Source organism: Mastigoproctus giganteus, chromosome 13 (genome assembly GCF_048544385.1).
Source record: "Mastigoproctus giganteus isolate SK-2022 chromosome 13, ASM4854438v1, whole genome shotgun sequence".
Classification (NCBI taxonomy): domain Eukaryota; kingdom Metazoa; phylum Arthropoda; class Arachnida; order Uropygi; family Thelyphonidae; genus Mastigoproctus; species Mastigoproctus giganteus.
Genome location: NC_143587.1, coordinates 135,677,794 through 135,700,567, shown reverse-complemented (window position 1 = coordinate 135,700,567; position 22,774 = coordinate 135,677,794). Strand labels below are relative to the sequence as shown.

Genomic DNA, 22,774 nt, shown 5'->3' with positions numbered 1-22,774 from the left:
AGCAGAGACAGTAACTAGGACTATTATTGTGGAATTCTTAATTTTTTTTTTCTTTTAGTAAAATTAAAAGTTTAGTAAATCAAACTTAAATCTAATTTGAAGAATTTTGTTTTAAGGTTAATTTTATATAGTGAATAACAATAATAACAGAAATGTGTAAACATTTACCAGCTGTCTGTGCAATGTCACCATCACAAGAACTTTTTGATTTAATTTTACTCTGTAGTTCTATTTAAAAAAAAAAAATAATTAAATTCCATAAACACTGACAACAACTCTGACAACAACTACCTGCTGTGTTGCATTAATGTATTCTGCGGCATAGTAAGTGGACATTTGAGTGCTTGAAGGGTCCCTCTTTTTAATTTCTTTGAGGGCATCAATTTTGTTCCTCAGGCCCCAATAAGCCCATCAGAACACCAACATGGCACCCAAGATCCATACATTCACTACACTGAAGGCACACAGAGACATCCTCATTTACCATGACATTCCCACTACAGATCCCTCAGCAAAAAAAGCCACAGTTAGCACAATGAATGTAGTTGTGATTTTCAAGAGAACTTCCATAAAGAGGATAAATCAAATGGGTCTACTAGATATGAATGGTTTAATTATTCATGATTATACTGAGGTTGATAAGAAACTGAATAGGTATTCTGCATAAGTCTATCTGCACTGCTTAGAGTACCTCATGTCTGACTGAATTATCTCCACAGTTTTTTCATTTCCCATCACCCTGAGTGTAGTACCACACATTTTGTACATTACTCTGAGATTACTGATACCCATATATAGTACATTGCATTTGTCAATGTTAACCTTGTTGCCATTTCTCAGCCCATCTACCTAATTTTATTAGATCTTGTTGTGGTAGCATACCTTGTATTATTTGTATTATTTTTGTATTATTTCTTTCAATCTTTGTATTATTTGCAGACATAGACATTAAGCCTGGTACTTTTCATTGATATAATAATAATAAGAATAAGATTCTTTATTAATAAATTGTATGCATCAGTGATTCCTTACACAGAAGGCTAGAGAAATCTTCCAATACCTTGCTTATACAGTGAACAATTACAGAGATACAGATTTAAGCTATATGGAGAAGTTACATAAATTAATGAATAAAGATTTAAAAAAAACAGAAGACATTATAGCATTAGCATTAGTTGAGGCATATGATGCAAGAAAGCGAGCTTATATAGCATCAGCCAGAAAAAAAAAACAAAAAAAAATCTTCCCATTTTTTCCTCAGGTTCTTAATCTGAGTAAGCGAAAGTATCCCATAAGAATTGAGCCTTCTCAAACCATTCAAGGCCTTATAATCAGATAACCTCGCAGATGCCTAGTCTCCAGATGCTGCAACTTGCAGAATTTAAGCCTCTCTTGGTAAGAGCACTCCTTTTGTCCTCTCACCAATATTGTTGCCCTTCTCTTTACTTGTTCTAGCAAATGTACATCCTTCCTAAAATGAGGCCTTCAGACCTGTATGCAGTACTCAAGGTGGGGCCTGACCATTGCCGTATACAAGAGGATAATCACCTTCTTGTCTCTTCTAGCAAAATTATTATATATCATTGACAAAACTCTATTACCTGCTCTGGCAGCCCATCTGCACTGCTCAGGGAACTTCATGTCTGACTGCACAATTACCCCCAGGTATTTTTCATTCTTCACCTCCCTGATTCTTGCACTGCTTCTATTGGAATGAGCTGCAGCCTGGAAAATAAGATGCAGGATAGTTCAGAGACTGCTGGGAATCATTGGGGTACAAATAAACACATAGGTTGTGTTAGGGTAGCTAAGAAAAATAACAAGTGCATGTATACTTGCGTGTACACCAATGCTAGGAGTTTAGTAAATAAATTTGATGAATTTGAGGTATTGCTCAAAACATCAAAGGCAGATATTGTGGGGATTTCAGAGACGTGGTGTCACACAGATATAAGGAATGCAGAACTGGAATTTGGGGAGTACAATGTCTACAGAAAGGATAGACAGGGTAGGAAGGGAGGAGGGGTTATGCTATTAGTTAAGAAATACATAAAATCCAAGGAAGTGAAGCCAGTCGACATTGCTGGACAGTGCAGTGTCGAGTCAGTTTGGTGTGACATAAGCATTGGGAGATCAAAATTGAGAGTAGGAGTGTGCTATAGGCCTAATTTACTTTTTTTTTTTATAGGCCTAATAACTCTGATGAGTATAATAAGAAACTGTACGAGGAAATAGAGTGGGCCAGTAAATCAGAGAGTCTTATAATGGGGCATTTTAATTTCCCAGATATTGACTGGAATTGGGGGGCTAGTCACTCACACACTAGCAAGGCTTTTGTGGATTTATTGGATGATTGTTTTCTACATCAGCATGTTCGGGAGGCATCTAGAGGGAGTAATACTCTTGATTTGATTATCAGTAGTGATTCTTCATGCATTAAGAATCTGCAGGCAAATGAACCACTAGGTGGCAGTGATCACAGTGTGCTGAAGTGGGATTTACTCAAAGAGGTAACTACCATTAGGGGTAAAGGGAAGGGTTATTGCTTTCGTAAAGGCGACTACGATGGACTGAGACAGTATTTAAATTCTATACAGTGGGACCAACTCTATCTAAACAATCTAAACCTCCCAAGGACTTCCTAATTCATTTCACAAATATACATGGTCTCAATTCTAATCTCAACGTTGTCCATTTCCACTTGCAGTCTTCCAAACCCCCATGTACTTTTTCTGACTGAATCTCAGTTATCAGTTGATTCAACTACTGCTCATCTCAGATGTCCAAATTATTTGCTGTATGATTCCTTTCGCCTCAAAGGTGGTACTTGTGCATATGTCCATTCTGATATTCCCTGTCAGAGACTTGGCAATTTGGAATCTCCTCTCTTTGATCTTCTCTGGCTTAAAATCTCTCTACCTCATTGTGTAAAATTCATCTGTTGTCTCTACCGTTCTCCCAACTCCACTAATCACTTGGAGCTCTTTCACTTCCTCTCTTTGCAACTTGACTTTCTCCAGTCCAACTTCCCTAACAGTGAGGTAATTTTCCTTGGTGATTTTAACGTTCACAACTCCAGCTGGCTTCCGTTTTCTATTCACACCGACCCAGCAGGTCAAGATGCTGAAGCTTTTGCAATTACTAATGACCTAGCGATTGTTCATTTACCTACAAGAATACCGGACAATCCTAATCATACAGCCAATACGCTTGATCTTTTTCTCACAAACAACCCTTCTAAGTACAAGGTTGAAGTGAGAGGTCCTTTAGGCACTTCAGATCCAACTTGGTGATTGCCTCTTCTCCAATGGAAACTTTATCTCATGGCTATTCCCAACCTCGTATTGTTTGGCATTACAAGAATGCAAAATGGGATGACCTGCGAGACTTCTTTTCTTCTTTTCCTTGGTCTGATTACTGTTTCAAAACTTCTGATGTCAACGTTTGCTCAGATCGTGTCAGTGAAATTATTCTTGCAGGAATGGAATCCTTTATCCCACACTCCACTTTAAAATCTCGTCCTTTATCTAAACCTTGGTTTTCCAATAAATGTGCTAAGGCTGTCTAAGAGAAGAACGTTGAATATCGTAATTGGCTTGTTTCTAATTCTTCAGTTTCATTTTCTGCCTACACCAAAGCTCGCAACAATTGTAAAGCAGTTATTAATCAGTCCAAACTAGAGTTTGAACAGGCTAAGAGTAGAAAACTTGCTTCTTGCCCTAATGGTAGCCGAGCATTCTGGTCTCTTGCCAAAGCTATTGCCCGCAATTTTTGCCCATCTCTGCTCCCACCTCTGTCCAAACCAGATGGTTCTGTTGTCACTTCAGCCAAGGATAAAGCTGACCTGCTAGCATCCCATTTCTCTTTGAGCTCATGTATTAATGATCTTGGTAAAACACCTCCCACCATTCCCAACACGTGCCATTCAATGCTTCCTGTGGTCTTCCGTCAAAAGGATATCAGAAGGATTTTGATGAATCTTGATGCTAAGAAAGCTCCAGGTCCTGATGGTATTTCTCCACTTGTTCTCAAAACCTGTGCTCCTGAACTTACTCCTCTTCTTTGCGGCCTTTTTTCACTTTCTTATTCCAAAGGTGTTTTTCCTTCTGCTTGGAAATTTGCTCATATCCAGCCAGTTCCTAAAAAGGGTGACAAATCCCTCCCATCCAATTATCGTCCCATTGCAATTACTTCTACTCTTTCTAAAGTAATGGAGAAATCAATTAACCGCCAACTCTTAAACTGCCTAGAAACCTTCCGTCTGATCAACGATCGCCAGTATGGATTCCGTCAGTGTCGATCCACTGGTGATATTCTGGCTTATGTTACCCATTTATGGACTAATTCAGTGGAAAGGTTCGGTGAAACACAAGTAGTTGCAGGCGCCTCCGTAGCCAGGTGGGAAGGAGCAGCAGTGTACAGCACACGCTTCTTGATTAGACCGGGGTTCGAGCCCGTCACCACCAAATACGGGGGATGCGGGAAGGTCAGGGAATGACCACCGCATATCCCGGAGCAATATGGCCTTAGTTGCTAATGCTCCTAAAAACCAAATAATAACAATAACAATTGACATCTCAAAGGCTTTTGATCGTGTTTGGCATAAAGGTCTTCTAAACAAGCTTCCATCTTATGGTTTGCCAACTGTTTTTAGTAATTGGTTATCCAGTTTTCTCTCTGATCGCTCACTGAGGGTGATGGTAGATGGCTCTCTGTCTTCTAACTTCTCCACTAATGCCGGTGTCCCCCAAGGTTCAGTTCTTTCCCCCACTCTTTTCCTCTTGTATATCAATGACTTTCTTCCATTGACTGGAAATCCTATCCATAGTTTTGCCGATGATAGCACATTGCATTCAACTTTCCATTTTGAGAAACCTTGTCCAGCTCAATCAGCTTCAAGTTCTCGAAAATCTGCTGCCAATTCCTTAAATGCCGATCTTCAGGTAATTCTCCAGTGGGGCAAAGACAACTTAGTTGATTTCAACCCTTCTAAAACTCAATCTTGTCTTATATCTCGCAAAAAGGATTCTTCTGCTCCTATGCTTATCTTTAGTGACACTCCGATTTCTAGGCAAAATGATATATCTCTTTTGGGGATTAGCCTGACTTCTAATCTCTCTCGTCACAAGCACATTACAAATATTGCTTCCTCTGCATCTAAAAAACTTGGTTTTCTCTTTCGCTCTCGGCGTTACTTTTCTCCCAAACAGCTGCTCACTCTGTATAAATCGCAAATCCGCCCTGCCATGGAATATTGTTCCCACATCTGGGGTGGTGCCCCCAAAACCTCTCTCAGGCTTCTTGATTCCATTCAGAAGAGGGCAGTTAGGTTAATTAATGATTCATCTCTAACAGAGTCTCTCCACTTGCTGTCTCATAGACGCACTGTTTCTGCTGCATGCCTCTTCTACAGATACTTCCATGTGCACTGTTCTTCCGAATTGGCTTCTATAATTCCCGCTCTCTCTTTCAAAACAGTCCGAACACGTGCTGCCACCAGCCAACATCCATTTACTGTCCAACTTCAAACCCACAGAACCAACTTTTCATCTTCCTCATTTATTCATTCAACTGCCGTTTTCTGGAACAACCTTCCTTCATACGTATTTCCTGAAAATTACAATGTACAGAAGTTCAAGTCCAATATCAACAAATATCTTCTTTCGTCTTCTCAACCTCCAACCCAAGCACGGTACTAAGTACTATAGGTTATAATACCTCTCGTATTTGGGGTTCTCATAAAAAAAAAAAAAAAAACTGATGTTACCAACAGCAAATTGAAAATGGGAAGCATTCAAAGAACTTATCTTGGAAGCTACTAGGCTTTACATACCAACTAAGAAATATTGTTCAAGGTTTAGGCCTAAGTGGATGTCAGATGAACTAATGAGACATATGGCAGAGAAGAAAAATGCATGGGATACATACAAATTAACACGTGACACAGAAGCCTATGATAGATACAAGTTGATCTGTAAACAAGTTACAAAGGAGGTTAGGCAGGCGAAGGCAGATTACGAGAAATCTTTGGCAAGGGATGCAAAGAAAAACAGCAAAGAGTTCTTTACTTATGTAAACTCTAGAAGGAAGGGGATGAATCAGATTGGTCCACTTGATATCGATGGGTCAACTGTTGATGATCCTGCTCAGGTAGCTAACAAACTGAATGAATAATTTGCATCGACATTCACACATGAGGGGTTATTCAGCGAGGGGAATGCCAGAGGTGTATTAAACTCTGGCTGTAAGCTAGAGAATCTTGTAATAGCTGAGAGTAAAGTGGAGGAGAAATTGTTGAAGATAAATACAAGAAAGGCACCTGGGGTGGATGGGATCTATCCAGTTATATTAAAGGAGGCAGCAAAGGAAGTAAGCAAACCCTTAGCCATAATTATGAGAGCTTCCTTGGACTTTGGGGGAAGTACCCATGGACTGGAGATGTGCAAATGTGACCCCAATTTACAAAGGAGGATCAAAGGGCGACACAAATAATTATAGACCTGTTAGTTTATCTTCTGTTCCTGGAAAATTAATGGAGGCACTGGTTAAAGAAGCCCAGCAGGATCATCTAGACAAGGCTTCAGTCATAGCTCAGACACAGCATGGTTTTGTTAAGGGGAAGTCTTGCCTGACCAATTTGACTGGATACTATGATGCAGTCACAAAAGAACTGGATGCAGGGAATAACTTTTGATATTATATACTTGGATCTTAGAAAGGCTTTTGATACTGTTGCACATGGAAGACTGCTACACAAATTGGAGCAGTGTATCATTGGAGGCAAATTGCTGCTATGGATAAAGGGGTGGTTGAGGGGAGAAGACAGAGAGTGGTAATCAATGTTCACTGCTCATTGTGGACTCCCTCAGTGGTGTCCACGATGTGGACTCCACTGAGGAATGTAAAGTACTACATATGGGAAACAGCAACCCCAGAGCAACATATCAACCCTGTCGTAGAGAATGAAAGAGACCTGGGGGTGGTTGTGCAGGCAGATATGAAGTTTTCTGAGCAGTGCAGACAGGCTGCAAGAGTAGCTCATGGTGTATTGTTGATGATATATAGGAATTTTTCTAGCAGGGATAAGGAGGTGATTATTCGCTTGTATAAGGCAATGGTCAGACCACACCTAGAGTACTGTATACAGGTCTGGAGGCCTCATTTCAAGAAGGATGTAGAGATGCTGGAACGAGTGCAGAGAAGGGCAACAAGATTAGTGAAATGAACAAAGGGGTGCTCTTACGAAGAAAGGCTTAAGTTTTGCAAATTACAGTGTCTGGAGACTAGGCACTAGCGAGGTGATCTGATAGAGGTGTATAAAGCCTTGAATGGTTTGAGCATGCTCAATGCTGATGGGATTCCTCCTCTTGCTCAGAATATTCACCTGAGAGGGCATAAATTCAAATTGAGAAAAGACAGATGTAGGATAGACGTGAGGAAATTTGCCTTTAGCCAGCTGGTGGTTGGTTGGTGGAATAGACTTCCAACCCTTGTCGTGGAAGTTGATAACCTAAATAAGTTTAAGGCTCAGCTGGAGAGGTATTTCGAATGAACAGAGGGGTGAAGTGAAAGTGGTTATTTTTTATTTATTTATTTTTTTATTTATTTATTTATTTTATTTTATTTATTTTTTTTGTCTGATGCTGCATAAGCTTGCTTTCTTGCATCAAATGCCTCTACTAATGCTAATGCTAATAGATAACGTCCACAACTACATGTACAAGAACCTGACTTACACACACAAGAATTTAGCAGAGCAGTTCAACCAAATGATAAGGCACCCAGAGAAAATCCTGAAGTTTCTGATGCAAGGAATCGCATATCTAAAGTCTAAAGACCAATGTACAAGAAACCCGGTGAAATACAGGCCAATCACCTGTCTCCCAATGATGTATAAGATCCTAACCACCTGTGTAACCAAGAAGATATCAGACAACTTGGAGAGTCAGAACATAATGCCGAACAGCAGAAAAGATGCAAGCAGATGAGCAAAGGATGCAAGGAGTAATTAACCATAGATGCCGCAGTTATTGAGCAAGCAGCCTACATTGATTACTGCAAGGCCTTCAACTCCATGCGTCATAGCTGGCTAATAGAGACACTGAAGATCTACAAAGTTAATCCGATAGTGACAAACTTCCTAGAAGCAATGATGGCGAAATGGGGTACCACCATTAAGGTCGAGAACATCACAACCAGACCGATCTCAATCAGGAGAGGAATCTTTCAAGGAGATGCCCCAAGCTCACTGTGGTTCTCTGTCTAGCACTCAACCCACTGTCCACCATGCTCAACAGTAGCAAATATGGATATAACCTCAAAGAAGGAAAAAAAAACCTGTACGCCCTCACCCACCTGATGTATGTGGATGACATCAAGCTCTGCATGGCAACTGAAAAGCAACTCCAGTAACTACTCTGGATCACCGAAGAATTCGACAATGATAGCAGGATGGCATTTGGTCTTGACAAATGCAAGATTCACGGATTACATCAGGGGAAATTAGTCGTCCGTAACTACAAACTGCAGACTGGTAAAGAGATCGAAGCCATGGCAGAAGGAGAGACCTACAAATACCCGGTGATGATTATGACTCAGCAGTTACAACACAAGGAAATCAAGACCCGCCTGACTGAAAAATACTATTAGAGACTGAGAAGCCTGCTGAAAGCAAAGCTGAACAGAGGGAATACAGTTTAAAGCCATAAACACCTGTGCAGTCCCAGTGCTAACATACTCCTTTGGGATCATAAACTGGACTAACACCAGGATCATAAACTGGACAGTGACAATAATGACCAAGAGCCACCAACTCCACCTGAAGTCAGCTATGGAGAGACTGACAATAGCTCGGAAAGAGGGAGGAAGGGGCCTGATAAACCTTATCGAGCAACAGGAAACAGCGAGAGATAACCTAAAGTATTACTTCCAGAAAAATGCGGTAGCGTACTACAAGGCCATAAGGAAGATAAACAAGTGGCATATGCCACCCAACCTAAGCTAGGAGTCCTCTCCCGTCCATGTTGCACAAATGAAGCTAGAAAGATGGGCATAGAAGACACGCCATGGTAGACACTGCAATGACCTCCATCAAGACCACATAGATAAAATTGCTTCCAATCATGGCTCACGAATAGAATACTCTTCCCTGAGACTGAAGGATTTGTGGAGCCCGGAGTGTCAGATAACACATGTTGACAATGCCACCACGTGTCTTAGAAACAATCCAACACATCACCATGGGATGCAAAGTGATCACCCAGCCTGAGTACACTCATAGGCACAACTAGGTAATGATAATACATCAGAAGCTAGCAAGGAAATACCAGTTGATCAAGGAAAGTGTACCGTATTACAAGTACTGTACCCCAAGCAGTACTAGAGACCCTAACCCACAAGCTGTAATGGGATCGCCATAATCACAGACAATACAATCCCACATAACAGACAAGACATAACCCTTGTCGACAAGGAGGAAAATGCTACCTATCTGATTGACATAGCAGTGCCCAACGCTGGCAACCTCCAAGAAACCCATGAGGAAAAAATCAGGAAGTACTTGAACCTGTGACAAGAGTTGAAAGAGATGTGGCATATGCAACAAGTAACAACCATCTCGATCATTGTGTCAACCATCAGTATGGTGCCAAAGACCCCTACATAACAGCCTGGTAGTAATAGGTCTCCCAGAGAACACTTACAAGGAACTACAGAAAGTTACAATCCTGAACACCTCTAGGATAGTCAGAGAGTTCCTCGACTGACAGTAACACCAGACATAACAACCACCTGTGTACTTGGTAGCAATACCTGTCACAGGGTGGAACCCCCCCCCCAATCAGGGAGAAATAATATAAGTGCAATAATAATAATAATAGACAGAACATAACGAAATAGGCCTACGCGCTCTGGATTCATGTATTTTAATTCTGACGAAGGCTACCATATAGCCGAAAGCTCATATATTTCTGCTTTATCTGTACGCTCTGTGTTTAAGCCACAATAAAATTCCTCATAATAGACAGATTACATACGTATTTATAATTAGACATATAAAAAAATAATTTTAGATACATATAACATATATTCTTATGTCTGGAATGCGTTACATAAAGAAAATTGTGAAAAATCATACTGATGCAGGTTCTCAATCACATCGAACAACGTGAACATGATTGAGAGCTGCAAAAACCAGCACAGAGTGCCATACATATTATTATTTATAGTTGTAACATACACTGTTACAACTATAAATTATAATATGTATGGCACTATGGATGTGTGCACTATGGATGTGTACACACAATATGGATGTGTAAACGCCCATGCAGGAGCTCTCCATCACTTCTGGCAATGCAGATGTGACAGAGAGCTGCAAACAAGCATACTGTCATACATATCACTCAACGGTCCTACATACCCTAAGAATAAATCACCCAGGCAAGAGCTCTCCATCTTGTCCGTCAACCCGGATGTGATAGAGAGCTTCAAAGATTGTCATTTATACAAGCATTGACACAGTACATACACTCATGAGGAACCTGAGTGTATGTTCACATATTCTTGAACTTGAACCATTCATTCCATGAAATATACACAATTATACATTTATAATACACAGACAAGATAAATAATACAGATAAATATGGATATTTCTCTTAAAAAATAGCAATAGCTAACTTATATATCCTCACAGGCCAGTCTCACATGGGTTAGTCTCTATCAGTACACGTCACAATCAGATAAGCATACTGAGCTGGTCTGAGTAGGGATGGGGGTGTTACAGCGTGGGTAGTTGAGCATGGTTTCTTCCCTGAGTTTTCTCAAAAAGTTTTTTTGAGCCAGCTCAGATGAGCAACTACTCATTTCTGTTTCATCAGAAATGAGTAGTTGCTCATCTCTGCTGTTCTTAGACTTAGGTCCAATCTTGGACATAAATCTACATCTGTCGGGGTGGTAAATGGGGCAGTCATAAAGGACATGGGCCTCATCAGCTGCACAATTGCATTTAGGATCCTGGGTGAGACCCAGTTGGCTTAACTTTGCATTGAGTTAACCATACCCTGTTAACAAAAATGTGGCATAGTCCTGGGGCCAACTGGGGGGGGGGGGACTAGGGTTACCCAAGGCAGGCACCTCTTAGTGCCTTCCCTTTCAGATGTCTGTTCCTTCCTACTCTGCCATTGATATTTTTCTTCTTTCCTGCCTGACATCAGTCTCAAGGTTTATACGATCAGATGTTAGTTGAAATTAGCTTTTTGAGTTTGTAATATTCCATAAATTTTTTCGCATGTTTACCTACTTTTCAAATAAGCTTAAAGTTATTTAACTAAATTTGCATCTCACTATCTATTGTTAAGATATCTACTATATAAAACTTTATAACCATTTTTAGAATTTGGAATTACTCAGTTGGACCTCTGTTTAACGAACTCCTTTTTGAGTGATTTTTTTTTTTTGAATCCCCTTGGAAATTACATTTAAAATAGTTTCAGTTGAGCGAAGAAAATTTTCATATAATGAATGGCTTAGGAGAGACTTAACTGCATACACACTGTTCGCACCTTTGGCCTTCGGGCAATTTAGGAAATTAGTGCTACTGCTGCTAAGCAAGAATTGAGAGAGCCAAAGGGAGCTAAAATTCTACAACTTAGTGGTACCTTGTAACTTAGTAAAACCTGTCCCACATACGGAGAAGTCACGCTGATCAACAGTGAGCAGATCAAGGGGTGTTCCCAATAAGCTCTGGTTTACCTTCTACTGCAGTGGTGTCCAACCATTTCTCGTACAAGGGGCATATTCAAAGTTAGAATTCTTTCGGGGACCACACTGAGTGATTCGAGAAAAATTAGTGTGTTACATTTTTTTTCCATATCTTGTTACATGTAAAAGGAAGTTTCTGTTTTCATGTTACCGTTTTTTATTTTCAGGTTATATATAAAAAAATGCAAATTCCCAATACTTTTATGTGTAACAAATCTGTGTCACTAATTTATTTTTTAGATTTTATTAAAATTATAAAAATATGACTTTCTTTTGTTTTTCAAAAAAATACCTTACTTTTGCCTTTAAATGCTCACTTAATGAGAATTTTTTGATAATTAGCAAAATTTAAAATGCTGTTTTAATTCACTTTCTGGGCTGGCTGTAAGTTGGACATTGCTGGGAATCAACTGTAAGCACCCCGTTCGAGAATTAGGAGGGAGTGATTTTCTTTTATCCCGACAAATAATCATCTGTTGTTTCACAGAAGTGCGTTATCCACATATTTCCGTAAATTTTCCCCATCTCTGTTTACATGGCCATAGTAGCTGAATATCCGAATGACACCAACATTTTGGACAGTTTCAAAAAAAAAAAAAAAAAAAATTCAAATTTAAGAACAAGTGACAATATCAATGACAAGAGAAGGACAATGAGGACAACAAAGGTATTAAACCTTCTAAACATGAAATGTTGGCATTTGAATGAATTTAGAAAATTGTCAATTAGGCTTAAGTTAAATGAAAGTGATACAATTCATCCATTTTGGGAATACCTAATCGAAAAGATGGTTTTTGGAAAAATTGAAGGGCATTTGATGAACGCTCTGAGTACAATACCACTTTCATCGAGTGAATGTTAATGAGGATTTTCACAAATGAATCTGATCGTCAGCCCAACCAGAACTTCATCGATGACAAAAACAGTTTCTTCACTACTGTGTCTTAAAATTGTGGCCCACTGCTGACCCACTTCGATCCAGCAAAATATGTCGATTCGAGGCCGCTTCGGAAATGCTATTCAGCAACAGACACAAATAGTAAGAAGTCGGCATAGTGTGTTGGATGAGAACTCAATGGAAATTTGGAATATTCTATAAAAACTTCTAAATTTTACTTATTTTTTTTACTAATTTTTACTTCTTTATTACTTATTAATTTTTTATATACTTGAATAATAAATTTATGCTTAATAAACTGTGTTAATATACTTAATTTGTTGTTTTTATTCCAAAAACATTACTACTAAGTAACAATATCAGAAAATAATTTTTTAGAGTACTGTACTTTTTATGTCCTTTTAATTTTCTTGATAGCAAAGAATGAGTACCGGCACCTATTTTTTTACAAAAAACGCACTGGTTTTACCTGCTATTTTAATCTGTGGATGTCTGTTCAAGTTACCTTTCAACAGAATTGATTTGGTTTTACTGCTGTTTAAGTCCAGTTTTAAGATTAAATTCAAAAATGTAACTAAAATTCTATAAGAAAAAGATCGTGATGACTAATGGTCTAAACATAAAAATAAATAACATTAACACTGTATATATATAATAGATAACTTGGAATTTTATTGGAGAAAAAATTGCCCAATTTCTGTTGGTCCAAGTTTAGACTGATTCAACATTTTTTCTAAAATATCCAACTATAAAATTTTATGAAAATCTGTTGGGAATGTAGTTATTATATGCAGATGGATAGACATGATGAAGACAATAGGCACTTTTTAGGTGCATTCATAAATACCATAAATAAATAGAAGTATAAACATTGTAAAACTTGAAAAAATGCTAAAGGTTTATATTATTATCATAATAGTTTTGTTCTGTATAGTGTTAAAGATAGACTTGAAGACTGGCTGTCTCTTAATGTAGTGTACCTGGTCACTGGTATGCATGCTGTGCCTTTGAATCTTTATGCTACCACAGAATGTTTAATGAAGCTCTAGTGGCGCCTCCGTAGCCAGGTGGGAAGGAGCAGCAGTGCGTAGCACACACTTCTTGATTAGACAGGGGTTCAAACCCGTCACCACCAAATACGGAGGATGCGGAAAGGTCAGGGAATGACCACCGCATATCCCGGAGCAATATGGCCTTAGTTGCTAATGCTCCTAAAAAAAAAAAAAAAAAAAAAAAAAATTAATGAAGCTCTAAAATTCTCTTTCCATTCAACAGCCATCCTGGAGAAAAAAGAATTTTCAATTATACTTCAAATGTGGCAAAACTAATAGCCTTCCTGATTTTGTTTCTACATGGAAGACTGTGTTAATGGAAACTGCTTGTGGGTATAGAGGCTTAAATCAGTTTTCATAAGGATATGATTGTGTGTTCTGTTTCATTTCATATTTAATACTAAGCATCACATGTTTATATTTAATACTTTAATACCTAAGGATATGAGTATGTGTTCTGTTTCATTTCATATTTAATACTGATGCAATCTTGAATACTCATAAAGAAATATATATATATATATATTGAACTTTGTATAAGTGCATATGCACGATAGCTGTTATTTCTGGTGATTAGTGCCAATAAATGTATCAGTAACATGAAATAGTTATAGTGTGAGTTTGCTAATTAAAGAAAATACACATATTGGAGAAGAGTGTTGATTGCTACAGTGCATTGTTAGGCTGCAAACCACTTCATCATCCAAAAAATAAAATGCAGACTTATATTGACTTTGTTGTAGTTAGATAAGAGCTTTAATTTTGTTTGATATAATTATATATAACGTGATGCATAATTTATTCTTTGTTTTAGGTTTGGAGAGGAGCACTTATCATGGCTGATTTTCTTTTACATAATGGCCATAATCTTCTGTCCTGCCAAAGTGTTTTGGAGATGGGATCAGGAGTTGGACTATGTAGCATTGTAGCAGCAATGTTTGCATCTCACATATTTTGCACAGGTAGTATATACTTTTATTCTTTTAAACTTTTATGGATATGTATAATGTTTTGACGATAAACCTCTCATTCTACATCACATTGAAGAACTTAAATTTATTCTGAAAAATAAATTTCTAACACTAGTATGATAATGTTAATTTTTTTTTTTTCTGCATGATGTCATTCAGCATCGAAAGTACATAAGAATATGGTGCCTCTGTAGCCAGGTGGACAAGAGCAGCAGTGCGTAGCACACGCTTCTTGATTAGGCTGGGGTTCGAGCCTGTGACCACCAAATACAGAGGATGCGGAAAGGTCAGGGAATGACCACTGCATATCCTCGGAGCAATATGACCTTAGTTGCTAATGCTCCTAAAAACCAAATAACAAACAAACAAACATAAGAATATACAGCAGACTCTTGATTTACCGGGATCTTGTTAACCAGGAAGCAGATTAACCGGGACACTTCAGGACTCCAAATTAGGGGCAAAAAAAATCCATTGGAAAGCATAAAGTTCAAGTAATAAATAGAATAAGTATAAACAGATACAGTATTTTGTAAGTCATAAATAAGCGACAAGAAAAGCGGTGTTATAAGATGTTATTGGGATTATTGTTGTTATTTTGGTTTTTAGGAGCATTAGCAACTAAGGCCATATTGCTCCGGTGCAGTGGTCATTCCCTGACCTTTCCGCATCCTCCGTATTTGGTGGTGACGGGCTTGAACCCCAGTTTAATCAAGAAGCGTGTGCTATGCACTGCTGCTCCTTCCCACCTGGCTACGGAGGCGCCACGTGATTGGGAGGTGAACCTATTATCCCACAACCCCCGCTGTCTTCACATCCTCCGCTCAAATAAACAACAGAAAGAGAACAAATGTTTAGTTTGTTTACGTGCATTGCGTGGATTTCTGTGTTCCGTAGTACTGCAAAAAGAAAAATTTTCTTTCATTATTTAAGTCAGGAGTGATTTAGTCGAATTTTTTTATGGTAAATTTTTTGTTTAGAAATCGCGAAAATGATGGATAAACACAGAAGAGTTGTGCTTTCAGTTGAGCAAAAACTTCAAATTATTGAAAAGTTTGAAAACGGTGCATCCATTAAATATTTAATGAACAATTATAATGTTGGTGACCAGACCATACGCAACATCGTAAAAAATAAAGAGAAGCCATTAGATTTTGCAGGCACATCTGATAGCATTCAGGGCATGACCAACAGAAAAATGATGAAACTGTCTACATACGAGGACCTTGAAAAGGCAATGGTGTTGTGGTTTAGCCAACAAATAGCAGAAGACATTCCAGTCTCTGAGGCAGTTTGCTCAAAGCAACAAAGGCAAAAGATTTTTTCGACAGATTAAAACTGCAGGGTGATTTTAATGAATCTTCTGGGTGGATGATGCTGTTTAAACAGAGGCACGGCATTTGTCTGATTTCCATTCAAGGTGAAAAATTAAGTAGTCATGCACCAGCCACCCAAGAATTTACCAGTGAGTTTCAAAAATTTGTTGAAACCAATGAACTTGTACTGGATCAAATTTACAATACCAGTGAAACAGGATTGTATTGGAAATGTTTTCCGTCAAAAACTTTCGCTTACAAAACCAAGGTAAAAGCTCCAGGACATAAAATGCAAAAGCAGAGATTGACAGTTCTTGGCTGTGCAAATGCTGCAGGGTCTCATTCTTTGAAACTCTGCCTAATTGGAATGGCAAAAAAACCACGGGCTTTCTCGAGTATTTTAATATCAAATTTATCTGTCGATTACTACAACAATAAATCAGCCTGGATGGACAGGAAGATCCACTGAGCGATCATTGAATTATGACCACCAACCTAATACTTTGTAGGTCCTCCTTTTGCCCTCAGTACAGCAGCTATCCGACGTGGCATTGATTCAACAAGATGTTGGAAGCGTTCGGGAGGTATGGCCAACCAAGCTGTGTGTAATGCAGTCAGCAATGCAGGTATGGAGGTGATTGGTGTATCCAGATGCTTGATATGCCTTTCCATTTAGAGGCCAATTGAGTTTGAGTTTGGAGGCCAATTGATATGCTGGAAGTCAGAACTGTTTTCCTCAAACCATTCCTGCACAACAAGTGCTTGATGGCTTGGCACATTGTCATCTTGGAAGACACCATCACCATTTGGGTAAAAGTGTAACATAGCAGGGTATATACAGTCAGCAAGCAGTTGATGATAGTGGAGACCACTGATTCATTGTTCCACATGCACCAGGGGTAGAAGTTCCTGCCAGTGAAACATGCCCCACACCATACAACTAGCTTCACTGGCCTACACTTTTGCTACCATGCACAATGGATCAAGAGCCTCATATTCTTGACACCAAATCTGTACAGGACCATCCACGGTGTGGAGTAAATAACGTGACTCATCCGACCAGCACACCTTCTTCCAGTTTTCTAACTTCCAACTTGCATGCTCTTTGCACCAGGCGATTCTTTTACGCCGACGAACCTTGGTTAGGAGAGGATGCCGTAGGGCTCGTCTTTTGGTATAGCCCATACGTGCGATGCATGATTGTGGTATTGGGTAGTCATCTCTTCAACAGTGCTGTGCCTGTTTGCCTGTATGATAACATCACTCTTTCGCTGACCTTTGCAGTTTTGCTGTCGGGTCGTTGTTTTTGACCATTTTGATGCCAGTCCTGGTACACTTTAACTACAGCGGTGCTCAAACACTCCACCAGTTCAGCCATTTGGAGGCACCTCCGTAGCCAGGTGGGCAGGAGCTGCAGTGCGTAGTACACGCTTTTTGATTAGACCGGGGTTCAAGCCCGTGACCACCAAATACGGAGGATGTGGTCAGGGAATGACCACTGCATATCCCCGTAGCAATATGGCCTTAGTTGCTAATGCTCCTAAAAACCAAATAACAACAACAACAACAACAGCCATTTAGGAAATGGCTGTTGTTGTTATCAAAGTCCGATAAAATCCTTCCTTTTATGTCAGCCATTTTCAATCCACTGCCGGATGAAGGCCTCTCTCCAGCAACTTTCCAGTTCCTTCTGTTTTGGAACACTGCCATCTATTTACTACCCACAAACTCATGAATTTCATCTATCCATCTCCAGCTTTGTCTTCCAGGTTTTCTTCTAACTCCTCTTGGACACCATTCTGTTATTTTCTTAGTCCATCTGGCCTCATATCTTCGAGCTATGTTTCCTGCCCAAGACCATTTTAGTTCTTTAGTTTTGATAAGAATGTCCTTTACTTGAGTTTGCTGCCTAATCCATGTGTTTCTCTTATTATCTAACAGTCTGATTCCCAATATAATTCGTTCCATTCTTCGCTGTGTAGTTCTCAGCTTCTCTTCCATTCTTTTGGTGAGTGCCCAAGTTTCACTTCCATAAGTCATGGTGGGGAGTAAACATTGGTTCATTATTTTACGTTTCAGACAAACTGGGATATTGCTCTTCAGTATGTGACTATATTTCCTGAATGCTATCCATCCAAAATTTATTATTCTCTTGACTTCCAGCCATTTATCATTATTACAGCTAATAACTTGTCCCAGATAAGTATATAACTCCACCTTTTCAATTACTGCTCCTACAATCATTATTTCCCTTTCTGTGGCATACTTGTTCATCATTACTTTTGTTTTAGCCATATTCATCTTTAGTCCAAAATCCTTACTAACTGTGCATAACTGATTAAGATTTCCTCTAATTCTTTGGGATTGTGGCTTATGACCACAATGTCATCTGCAAATCGTAAATGGTTTAAGTACTCTCTGTTCACATTGACTCCTTTCTGCGACCAGTCTAATCTTCTGAAAGCTTCCTCAAGAGCAGCAGTAAACAGCTTCGGAGATATTGTGTCTCCTTGTCGAACTCCTTTCTCAATTTTAAATTTCCTACTGTCTTGTCTAGTCTAATAAAGAAAGTAGCACTTTCATATATTTTCTTCAAAATCATAATATATGGGGTATCTATGCCTTGTCTTTGCAGTGCCCGAAACATTGCCTTATGCTGTATGGAGTCAAATGCCTTTCCACAATCCACAAATGCCAGGCATAATGGTGTTTTATATTCATTTGCTTTCTCCATTAGCTGTGATATTACGTGAAGGTGATCCATAGGTGAGAATCCTGTCCTAAAGCCAGTTTGCTCTTTTGGTTGATTCTCATCAAGTATTCTTTCTAATCTGTTAGTAATGACCCTTGTGAACAACTTTTAGATGTGGGATAACAAGCTAATTGGTCTATAATTTCCAATTTCTGATTTATCTCCTTTCTTATGCAGCAAAACTATGATTGCATTATTCCACTGCTTAGGCATCACACCTTTTCTAATGCACTTTGTGAAGAGCCTTGCCAGTTTTTGTGTTATGTCTCTTCCTCCCAATTTTAACAACTCTACCGTAACTTCATCTTCCCCCGGGGCTTTCTGATTCTTCATTTTCTTCAATGCATGTTCTACCTCATCAGGAAGAATATCGAGTATATCATATGTGTTGCTACTTTGCAATCCATCTTCCCCACTTCTGGCATCATTCCCCTGCTCCTTGTATAATTCTCTATAGTAGTCTTCTGCTATTTGAATTATGCCTTCCCTGCTGTTTATAAGTACACCATCGCTATTCTTCAGTGTCGGTATCATTTGTCTTTCTGTATTCATGGCTGCTGATTTAAATCCTTTTTCCCTTAATGCTTGTTCTACTTTTCTTGTGTTAAATCTTCTTATGTCTTCTCTGAGTCTCTTTCTAATGGCTTTGCATAACTCAGTATACTCGATTTTCTCCCTGTCAGTGTTTTTCTTGCTTTTCATTTGTCGTCTTTAGTTCATCATGACAAGTGTTTCTTGACTAATTTTTTCTTCTTTGGATTTCTTTTTCCCTATAGGTTTCTTGGGCTTTATGACTTTCAGAAAGTTGTAATATTCCTCGTCGATATCTTGGTCCTCAGCAATCTGCAGAAGCTCAAACTTGTTCTTAAGTTCCCGTACATACTGCTTTTTCTCCTCTTCTGTTATCTCAAAGACCTTTGTATTATTTACTCAAGTCAGTTTTTTCCTTTCCTACATCTATATCAAGTGTACATCTTACCATTCTGTGATCACTTCCAACATTTACCTTATTCAGGACGGTAACATCATTCACAATATATCTTCTGTTAGTGAGGATGAAGTCGATTTCATTAGTAGTTAATCCATTTGGACTCTTCCATGTCCACTTTCTGTTCACCCTTTTCTTGAAAAAAAGTGTTCATTACTGACAGTCCTTGAGATTCTGCAAATTCCGCAAGTCTTTCACCTCTTTCATTTCTTTCACCAATTCCAAAATTTCCTATAGTTCCCCTTTCTGCGCTGTTTTGTCTTTTTCCAACCTTAGCATTGAAGTCCCCCATAATAATAGTGTAGTGGGTTTTCTGCTCATCTAGAAGACTCCCAATTTCGGTGTACATTTCTTCAAACTCTTCATTATTATTATTATTATTATTATTATTAGCCATATGGTACAAGGAAGCCTGAGGCTTATGCTGCACCAGCCAAAAAAAAAAAAAAAAAAAATTCCCGAGTTACCCCCTGTGTGTGTGTGTGTGTGTGTGTGTGTGTGTGTGTGTGTGTGTGTGTGTGTGTGTGTGTGTGTGAGAGAGAGAGAGAGAGAGAGAAGTAGAAAGGCATCACCAAGAAAGAGAAGAATGATGATATCCAGCTCAGGACCCTGGGTTTGCCAAGCCCATACTCACCAGATGTGAGCCCCCGGGGTTAATCATCATGGCTCGATGTTGGTGCATAAATCATTATAATATTTAGCTTGTACCTCTTAGAAATCTTGAGTATTAGTCTTGACACCCTTGGTGATGTACTTTTGAATTCCAAAATGTTGTTTTTAAAATCTTTATGGACCAGAAACCCAACTCCACCTTCACTCCTTTCACTGTTTCCATTGGTGTACAGCAGATTTCCACTTGATAAACTTATAAGTGATTCAATTCTTCTTCTTGTTTCAGTCAAACCGATGATATTCCAATTCACATTTTCTAATTCCTTTTCCAGTTCTAATATCCTGTCTTCACCGATGAGTGATTTTACGTTATAACAGGCCAAGTTCAGTTTCCGTGCATGGCAATCTGGTTGTACCCAGATATTCTTAGCACCCTCTGCTTCCACTCTGATCCTCTCGCTGCCGTAAGAGGGAGAGTGAAAGCTGCTGGGTACTGAGGGCCGTTTCTTTTGTTGTGCTGTCATATGCTGGAGGGTTTGGTCTTTTCCTCTTCACGCTGACCAGGCATCCTGAAGAGAACCACTCTACACGTTCGTTGCCACCTAAGTGACGTAACAGGGCTTACCATCGAGACGGTGTGCATGAGTGGATTTTAGGGAGGCAGGCCAACCGGACTTCTCCTAAATCTTCTGTAATAGAGAGATATCTCTATAACTGTATCTGATAACACACAGGATACCTGTTCCCCTCTAAGCCCCTTCGTTTTATGTATCCTTTATCAAAGTCTGATAAATCCTTCCTTTTATGTATCACGCTCAGAATTTTTACTACCTACTGAACCACTGACATCTTATCTATTCTACGTAGGTCGACTAACTCCGCACTCTCATACCTCACGTGGTCAACGGGTTTCATTCAGTTTTCTAGGGGTGATCATAATTCAAGGATCACTCAGTGTATTTACCAGTTGGTTTAGAACTAAATTTTTGCCTTCAGTGCACCAAGGTCTGGTGTCATTGGACTTGCCACAGAAAGCTGGCCTGCTATTAGATAATGCACCAAGTCATCCTAATGAAGAAATTCTAAAATCAGACGGAAATATTTTCATCCAATATTTACCTCCCAATGTGACAGCTTTAATACAGCCTATGGATCAAGGTATCATCCAACAAATGAAAGCAGTTTATTTCAGAAATGTATCTCTCAAGTTAGTGGAAGAAAATGATTGCGATTTATTGACATTTTGGAAAACCTGACTGCATTGGATGCGATTTACGAAGTTTCAGCATCATGGACATCAATAAAAAGCACAACCTTAAAGAGGTCTTGGTGTAAAATTTTACTGGGAAACGATGAAAGATTCTTAGGATTTGAAGAAAACTGCAAAGATCTGATACCAGAAATGTTACGAAATTTGCAACAAATTGAGGTGTGTAGCGATGTCGATGAGCAATCAATTCATGATTGGCTTGATTCTGACATATATTTAGCTGGCCATGAAGTACTAAATAAATGAAGAAATTTTACATCAAGTAACGACTACCACTCCACCACAAAATAATGGTGGTGAACCTGAAGAAGAGAAAAAATAGTTGATATCATCACATAAAAATTAGCCATATAATTGCTTTAAGCCACACAGAAGCACTTGTTGACTACCTGGAGCAGCAAGACGATAGTGTTCTATTGGAAAAACTGCTTTTAAGAAATATTCGAAGCACTACTTGTCAAAAATTTGCAAAAGGAAAAAAAACAACCTTATATACTTATGTGTTCTCTAAGTGAACTGATTTTCGCTGATCTCTTTCTATTTTTTTGTAAAATTAAAATATAATTTTAAAAACAAACGTTTTTAAAGATATCAATAGACTTTTTAAGTTAAAACAAAACTTGTAAAAAATATTGCGAAAATTATTGTGCACTGCCGTTGGCAGACTTTGGTGCCAGACTCAAGCATATATCATTACCTACAGGTATGTTTTTATACCTATGCAAGCATCGTATTGGACACGCAAGTAATGCGAAGTAATTTTTTTTGTTTTTATCCATCACCATATTTTTTAGGTACGTTGCTGAACATTTTTCGATATTTTTGGATTAACCTTGAAATCGATTATCCGGGATTTTATTTTTACCATCTATCCCAGAAAATCGAGAGTCTGCTGTATTTTTATTTTTTCCTGCAAAATAGGGTAAAACCCCATGTGCTGGATGGGGTTTACCCAGTCATAAATATATGACATCAAGCTAGTGCATAATCTCGGCGCTTCTACTCTGCTGGATAGTGACTGGATTGAGTCCGAGTAGTGTGTATACAGGGGGCATTGTTGAGGCCACTTTATGTCAAGGAGTTGGGTATATTCTTACCACTCCATATCCAAAAGTTTCATTACTTCATACAGCATGTCCTCCCTCAACATTT

The 22,774-nt window shown here is 38.8% G+C and overlaps 1 protein-coding gene across 1 annotated transcript in view; it reads left to right on the top strand.

The window, feature by feature from the left end:
• The window catches only part of LOC150076461 (uncharacterized), a 94,811-nt gene extending 73,203 nt beyond the window's left edge, over positions 1-21,608 (top strand). Inside the window, exons 4-5 of the mRNA XM_090387364.1 lie at positions 14,528-14,675; positions 21,349-21,608. Of these exons, the coding sequence (XP_090243490.1) occupies positions 14,528-14,675; positions 21,349-21,608 (408 nt within the window). The remainder of the gene's footprint in view (positions 1-14,527; positions 14,676-21,348) is intronic.
• Positions 21,609-22,774: the final 1,166 nt, after the last annotated feature.